Source organism: Acartia tonsa, chromosome 5 (assembly GCF_053477335.1).
Source record: "Acartia tonsa isolate MP-2025a chromosome 5, ASM5347733v1, whole genome shotgun sequence".
Classification (NCBI taxonomy): Eukaryota; Metazoa; Arthropoda; class Copepoda; order Calanoida; family Acartiidae; genus Acartia; species Acartia tonsa.
In genome coordinates this window covers 43,514,568-43,522,854 of record NC_137264.1, presented here as the reverse complement: position 1 = coordinate 43,522,854, position 8,287 = coordinate 43,514,568, and the positions used below count along the sequence as shown (strand labels likewise).

The 8,287-nt window shown below is 33.6% G+C and overlaps 1 protein-coding gene across 1 annotated transcript; it reads right to left on the bottom strand.

The window, feature by feature from the left end:
- Nucleotides 1-285: 285 nt before the first annotated feature.
- On the bottom strand, nt 286-7,917 carry LOC145319594 (uncharacterized). Its single transcript, XM_080161811.1, has 4 exons — nt 7,705-7,917; nt 4,968-5,105; nt 3,013-3,133; nt 286-2,040 (listed from the first exon to the last, which is right to left on the bottom strand). Exons 1-4 carry the CDS (start codon nt 7,828-7,830, stop codon nt 1,763-1,765), a joined length of 663 nt encoding a protein of 220 aa, XP_080017937.1. The 5' UTR covers nt 7,831-7,917; the 3' UTR covers nt 286-1,762.
- Between the last annotated feature and the right edge of the window lie 370 nt (nt 7,918-8,287).

The following is an 8,287-nucleotide window of genomic DNA, read 5'->3' as shown; positions in this document are numbered from 1 at the left end:
TTTACCCCCCCTTAAAAAAAAAATTACCCCCCCCCCAAAATAAAAAGCTTGGACGTCTATGTATTATACGATTTTAAAACTAAAAGAGCCATTCTTCTACTATTTGTATTCTTTTCGGGACATCGTGTGTATATTCTTGAGCGTTACGAACAAACGGACAAAAACAAATGGACAGACAAACTTTTTGGGGACCATTGTATTAGATGTCTCAAGAGCCATACAAATGACAAGAAAGCATTGAAATATTTTTTTTAATTGGTGGGATAGTTACTAAAAGAAATAAAATTTTCAAGGGGTTTTGTAATAACATTTAGTTTATTAGAGGTATATTTTAAATACAAATTATCACATTTTAAACTAGAACAGGTAGAACAGGGGGGTAGCCAGTCTAACAATCAATTCTACAAAAAATCACGAAACCTTTTAAAGTTTCCGAGTGTATATTTTTGTTTTTTTATTTAACTGAAGAGGGGTGGGTAAGAAGGGGAGGAAAAGGGGAAGGGGGTTGTGGGGAAATTTTCCTTCAGAATTGTTTGTCAGAATATCATTCCCTTGTCCCTGGGTATTTGATATCATACAAATATTTTACATACAATATTAAAACAAAACAAAAAATATAGTGAATACAAAGATTACGAAAAATTGCAGAAATAAATTAAAACAAACTTTCAAAAGGCATATAAAAAATCAACTAAAATGATTCATTAAAAAAGATACATAACAAGGATGACAACATCCATAAACGCGAAGCTCTGAAACGATATGACACACGAACATTAACTTTTGTTGAGTGTCAGAACTGAATATACAAAATATGAAAATATAAGGTTTGACAAAATTATACGTAAATTTGTTGCAAAACTTCTTAAATACAGAATTCTGTTTAAGGACATACTGACATTTTTAATACTTGATTATAGAGATGCTTCGCTCATAATATTGTACCTTATAGTAATAGGAATCAGTAATCAAAAAATCAGATCAATCAGATGATTTTATCACATAAAAAATTGTTATTAAAAAAGTAAAAAAAATCAACATGTTTAAAATGGACGTACGGACATTCTGGTAACGATTATAGAGTTGCTACGATTTTAAATCGTACCTAACTACTACAGGAATCACCATGCAAAGTTTGAAATCGATAGGACAATTCTAACATGCCTAAATTAACGAATAAAGCTAACTATCTCGGACGGACGTACGGACGGACCGACCCTAATTATAGAAAAGCTTCGCTTTTAAAAAGATAACCTAGTGTAAAGAGTAGGCAGGTAACGCACATGTTTTTAAAAACAAGGATGACAACATCCATAAAAGCGAAGCTCTGAAACGGTAGGACAAACAAACAATAATACTGTAGAGTGTCAGAAGTGTAAAGCAGAATACATAATTTACAAGTCTGAACAAAATTGTAAGTAAATTTATTGCAAAAGTACTTACATAGGTACAGAATATTGTTTATGGATATATTTTCAAGACTTAATTATAGAGATAATTCGCTTTGTATCTAGTAGTAATAGGAATAAGTGTTCCAAAAATGAAATAAACAGTATAATTATATCACATGAAAAATGTACTTGGCAGTATATCAATTGATAAGTCTAAACAAAATTGAATATAAATTTGTTGCTTAAATACCTACCTACATAGTACTGTTAAATAAAAAAGCATTGAAATAATTAGCATATAAAATTTTGGTGAGTCATCTTTAAACAAACAAACATAAATCTTACATAGTCAACGCTCCAATAAAAACACATTATGCTGAAAAAAATTTCAAAGCTTCTTCGACAGATACATTGCTGAGAGAAACGTTTTGTGCTTCAGGCACGTTTGGCTGCTGAGCAATTTGTTCTTGAACACCATCTTTAGTGTCAATTTGTTCATCCTGGCCATTAAAATCCTCGTGCATATCATTATCTTCTTCATCAGACACAGCAATGTTGTCGTGGATATTTTCTTCCTTGATAGAGTCCAAACTGGGTTCAATAATATCAGATTCTAGGGCAGAATTATCTCGTTTGTCGACAAATTCTTCTGAAAAGTTGAAAAATATTATAGAACAAGCGGGATTATGTTCGAATGTAGAAAGTTTGTATATCAGAATAATATAAAAAGAGAGAGAAAGAATAGTATATATTAAGAAATAAAAATAATAATAGTTAACATTTAAAACAGATACACGAATAAAAACGAAAACGATACACGAAAAAAAAGTTTCCCAATTTTAGAGTAATATTCTGCCTTTGGTGACCGGAAAATATAGATGGTTTTAATTTATTTTTAATTTTGTGTATTCTCTCTCTTATTTGCATATTGAAACAATCAAGAAAGAATTGGGCTCGAACATTAGCCCACTTAACAGCACTACTTTCAACGTTAAAAGTTGTACCCACTGCTAATATTTCAGAAGCGAGATATTAATGACAAGAATAACCAGAAATGCCTTGGTCCAAAACAGGCACAACCATTCCCTTCCCAAAGGTTATGAATGAGGCAAAAACACAAAACAATGAGAAAGAACGAGACACAAAATAAAATATTATAAAAAAAGTAGGATCTAGTACTGTTCACGTTATAATGTTCCTGGTAACGATTATCTAAACAAAATCGATGAACTTTAAGGGCTGCTAGCTGCGAAACAGCTGAACGTACATGTCCTTTCCAGCCCGCACATCGTTATAAAAAGCACAAGAAGGCCTATAAATAATTTGAAATAGTCAATATCCAAGGATTCACAGGGAAAACTTCACTGAAGTAAAATAAGTATTTTTTTGAGCATTCACCTGTTCTGCAAGAAAACTGTGCATTATTGAGTAATCCCTGTTTTGGATTATTTGAAGGCCTTCTTTTGTCGATTAAAATGTTGTGCAAGCAAAATCTATACGTTTAACCATTAGACTTTAAAGTTCATGGGTTTTTGGAGATAATCGTTACCAGGAACATTTCACCATGAACTTCTCTAAATCCAAATAAAGAATGTGCCATGGTCTACCCTGTTGTACAAACCTGGAATGGAGGAGGAGCCTACATCAGGTGGTGACTCATCACTCTCATCATCAAGCACTACATCATCCCAATCTATGTCAGATTCATAATCTTCACCATCAGAATCTCCGTCGTCGTCGACCTTGAGAAAATTATACTTAGTGATTTACCACAGAAATAGGTTTAACCAACAAGAACTATAATAGAAAAAAAAATATGACGTGATATCAGTATATTTGGGGTTTGCCTTACCAAATACAGATGGGGCTGTTGTCCAAAACAATTTAACAAAGGTCCAACAAACAAGGATAACTAAGGGGAGCCAAAAAAAAAAATTTTTGGGGGGGGGGTATTTTTTCATTTTTTGGGGGGGGTTGGGGGTGTCCCACCCCCCATTAAAATAGTTATAAACCTTCCCGGGACCTATGAGAAGCTACCCTGTTAAAGAAAACCCGATCGGTTCAGCAAGAGGGGTGGAAGTTTTGACACATTTGCGTAAACAGTGAGTATAGGCTTTATCTTTGGAATGAGAGGATAGGTTATGAAAAAAAAAATCATTCTTATATGATGAATTTTCCCAAGTTTTAAGGTTTTTTGGTTAGTCCCGTGGCAATTAAAATGTAAATAGCATTTAAAAATGTGCATATTTTGTAATATAAAATGACCTCTATCTCTTCAACAAAAAATCTTTTTGATTTTGGTTTTTAACTGTCCAGAGACCACCTGGAGGCCAGCAGCTCCTGAACCTGGAGGCCTATCCAAAAATAATAACCTATCCTCACAGTCCAAAGATAAAGCCTATACTCACTGTTTACGCAAAGGTGTCAAACTTCCCCCCCCTCTTAGCGAGATCCTTTGGTACAGACACATAGACAGACACACAGACAGACACACAGACAAACACACATCCTGTTACTTTATTTTAAGGATATCACCCAAAAAAAAGGCCCGCCTCCCCCTCTTTTTTACCCCCTCCCCTTTTTTACCCCCCCCCCAAAGCGGGGGGTGCCCAAATCTGCCCAAAAGGACCCGATAAAGGGCGGCCCAAAACCGCCCGCCCAAAATTATCTATTAATAAATATCAATGTTAAGGATTTAGACATCGAATTGGTATGTTCATTCTCTTTACAATATGTGCCATGTACTTTCTATGCTAAGTATTTAGACATAGAATAATATTATCAATAGAATATGTGCTATGTCCTGTATCTATCTATAACTTTCTATGTTAAGGATTTAGACATAGAATGATATTATCAACAGAATATGTGCTATGCACTGTATATATCTATAACTATCGATGTTAAGGATTTTGACATAGAATAATACTATCAAAAGAATATGTGGTATGTATACACTGTATCTATTTATAAGTTTCTATGTTAAGGATTTAGACATAGAATAATATTATCAATAGAATATATGCTATGCACTGTATCTATCTATTACTTTCTATGTTTAGGATTTAGACATAGAATAATTTTATCAATAGAATATATGCTATGTACTGTATCTATCTATTACTTTCTATGTTAAGGATTTACAATAGAATCAATATATCCGTAGAATATGTGCTATGTACTTGAATCTGTATTTCTTTAACTTTTTATGTTGAGGAATTAAACATAGAATCAGTATATCCCTACTAGAACATGTGCTATGTACTTGCTGTGTCCCCAGCTTAAACCATTGATAGACACAGAGAAAATGCAGGATCTCACGGTCATACGTAATATGAGCAGGATGACTCAATTTTCAGATAGCAATTTTTAGATTTTATGACATTTATCCAACTTCATATAAAATTCAGGGAAGGGTCCTACTCTCCCCTTTAAAATTCAGTCTCACGCTGCCTTATAATGCAAAAATTGTGTTTTTTGAATATAGTCACCCGTCTCCTATTGAGTATGAACACAAGATTCGCATTTTCTCTGCTACCATCTAAATCGTTCTGTGCTTACTTATGAAAATCCTACCTGTGAGTTTGAATGACAACTTTTCCAGTGAAGCCTGATTTGCTGTAGCACGTCGGTCATACTCAACATACTCTTACATATTTCAGGACATAGCACACATTCTCCAATATATGGATACACTGATTCTATGTCTAAATCCTTAACATGGAAAATTATAAATAGATAGATTATAATATGAAATATATGAAATAAAACAGAGCAAGTACATAGCACATGTTCTAGGGTTACACTGATTCTATGTATAATTCCTCAACATAAAAGTTAAAGAAATACAGATACAAGTACATAGCACATATTCTATGGATAAAGTGATTCTAGGGTAAATCCTAAACACAATAAGTTAGATAGATTCAGTACATAGCACATATTCTATTGATAATATTATTCTATGTCTAAATACTTGACATAGAAAGTACATGGCACATATAAAGAATAAAGAGAATAGATATACTAAATCTATGTCTAAATCTTTAACATTGATAATTATAAATAGATAGATGCAGGTACATAGCACATATTCTATTGATAAAATGATTCTATGTCTAAATCCTTAACATAGAAAGTTAAAGATATATATATAGTACATCGCACATATTCTATTGATAATATTATTCTATGTCTAAATCCTTAACATAGAAAGTTATAGATAGATACAGTGCATAGCACATATTCTGTTGATAATATCATTCTATGTCTAAATACTTAACATAGAAAGTACATGGCACATATTGTAAAGAGAATGAACATACTAATTCTATGTCTAGAAAGTTATCTATAATACAAAGTAGCTTGATGTCTGTCCGTCCGTCAGTCCATCTGTCTGTCCGTCCCTTAAGATCTTGGTAACCACTGAACCAATCACAGAGAAATTTAAAATATTTTTTTTTACAAATATTAATTGTTGTGTATGCGAACAACCTAGGTTAAATTTTTACGAATTGAAATTTTTGTGTATACGGCAAACAACCTGGGTTTAATTTTTAAGAATTGAAATTTTTGTATATACAGCGCACAACCTGGGTTTAATTTTACCACAGAGTAATTAAACAAAGAATAACTTTTTTAAATATTTCTATTTAAGAGGGTTGACTTCCCATTACTATATAGGGCGAAGCCCCTAGAGGCTAGAGGCATAGCCGCTAGTATACTGTACATAGCACATATTCTATTGATAAAATGATTCTATTTCTAAATCCTTAATATAGAAAGTTATCCTTAGCATACAGCGCACAACCTGGGTTTAATTTTACCACAGAGTAATTAAACAAAGAATAACTTTTTGAATATTTCTATTTAAGAGGGTTGACTTCCTATTACTATATAGGGCGAAGCACCTAGAGGCTAGGGGCGAAGCCGCTAGTATACAGTACATATTCTATTGATAAAATGATTCTATTTCTAAATCCTTAACATAGAAAGTTATCCTTATAATAAAGTAACAGGATGTTTGTCTGTGTGTCTGTGCTAACCGCTGAACTGATCGGGTTCTCCTTAACAGGGTAGATTCTCATACGTCCTGGGAAGGTTTATAACTATTATGGGGAAGGGTACCATCGGTCCACCACCCTCCCAAGAGAAATCACAATAAAAACGAAAAAAATGAACTATTCCCGCCGCATAGTGTCGCTAGCGTAGTGGCGCTGCGTAGAAACATGAATTTAACAGCTGATTGACCATAGACAAATCATTTCTCAAATTAGATATTTAAAATAAGAGGCCACTAGGCCACTAGAGGCCTTTAGGGGCGTAGCCGCTAGTAGATAGATATAGTACATAGCACATATTCTATTGATAATATTATTCTATGTCTAAATCCTTGACATAGAAAGTTATAGATTGATACAGTAAATAGTACATATTCTATTAATAATATTATTCTATGTCAAAATCCTTAACATAGAAAGTTATAGGTAGATAGATACCAGTACATAACACATATTCTATTCATTAGGGTTGGCAATTCATCTTATTTTTAGACTGAATTCGGATTCTTACAAGAATCCGTCCAAAAATAAAACGGATTCTCCGCGGATTCCGGATTCTTATTTTTTTGACGGATTCCGGATTCTAGCAATATTTTAACGGGTACTGGAAAGAATCTAAAGCTGCGTTTTTTCATATTTTCACAGTAGCTTTTCTCCTATTTCTTGGTGGTGTAGGCATTCACCCTACTCTGTCTATTAATGTCGCGCATCTGAATAGCAGCAGTAGAACATAGTAGTAGCTTTAGACATGACGCGGTGTTGATCCCAGATTCAAAATCATCATATCCCCGACTACGAGCGGATGAGCTAAATATTTAGCCACGGACCGGACGCGGGGTATCATTTATCATTAGCATAAAATAAAATACTAATGTAGCTGATAGTGAGTATTTGTACAAAGCTAAGTAAGTGGTGCCAGATTTTCATGTTCTAAGTTTCGTTAAGTAATCCTTGTATAATATAAACAGGACATCTGTCCGTCTGTCTGTGTGACCGGACGTTTTCCTTTACAATGGAGCTTCTCATAGTTACTGGGGAGGGTACTTCAACCCCCCCCCCCACACACACACAAGAAAACCTCAAGAAATAAATGCATCGCATCATCATTTTTTTTGCTCTTTCTTTTAAAAACTAAAATTTAAAATAAGGGGAGCAGGGGTCAAGTTGCCGTCCCCCCCACCTCCCCCCTCAAGTGCCATTGGAGGTCTCTAGGGGCGTAGCAACTAGTGTTAAATAAACCATGAAAGAAATACCTCCATCTGATTATGTTGATTTGAATCTTCAGGTACATGCATCACACTACTGATCACAGGCTCCATATTGGAACTACTCTCAAAGCTATCCTCACTTTGATTATCATTTAAAGCATCATCAAACATCACTTCATGGTGAAGTTCTTTCTTGATATTTACATTGATTTCTTTGGATGTTTCTAGAGATTGGTTGAGTTGTATGTTATGTATAGGTATAAGTGTTACTTATTACTATTGGGTTCAGTTCATTTCAATAGATTAGTCTTCTTAACAAAGGGTGAGATGAGGTAATAAAACAAGCATGACAAGTTGACAACATACATCAAATAAAATCTCTGAAATGGTAGGACAAACGAACTTCAGCACTTCTAGATTGCAAGAACTGAAAAAAGATAATATAGATATATAAGTTTTTAAAAAAATATTTGTTGCAAAACTGCTTAAATACAGGATACTGTTTAAGGTCATACTTCCATTTTTAGGACTTGATTACAGAGAAACTTCACTAATAGCATTGTACTTTGTTGTCCTAGGAATCATTATTTTAAATATTCAATGAATAGGTAAATATACACGGTGTTTC

What these genes read in the sequence shown, in the direction of transcription:
- LOC145319594 (XM_080161811.1), bottom strand. Translation starts at nt 7,830, where the DNA reads ATGTTTGATGATGCTTTAAATGATAATCAAAGTGAGGATAGCTTTGAG. An exon ending in GTTGTCATTCAAACTCACAG is followed by an intron (nt 3,134 to 4,967) that starts GTAGGATTTTCA and finishes AATTTTCTCAAG; the next exon opens with GTCGACGACGACGGAGATTC. An exon ending in AGGCTCCTCCTCCATTCCAG is followed by an intron (nt 2,041 to 3,012) that starts GTTTGTACAACA and finishes TCAACTTTTCAG; the next exon opens with AAGAATTTGTCGACAAACGA.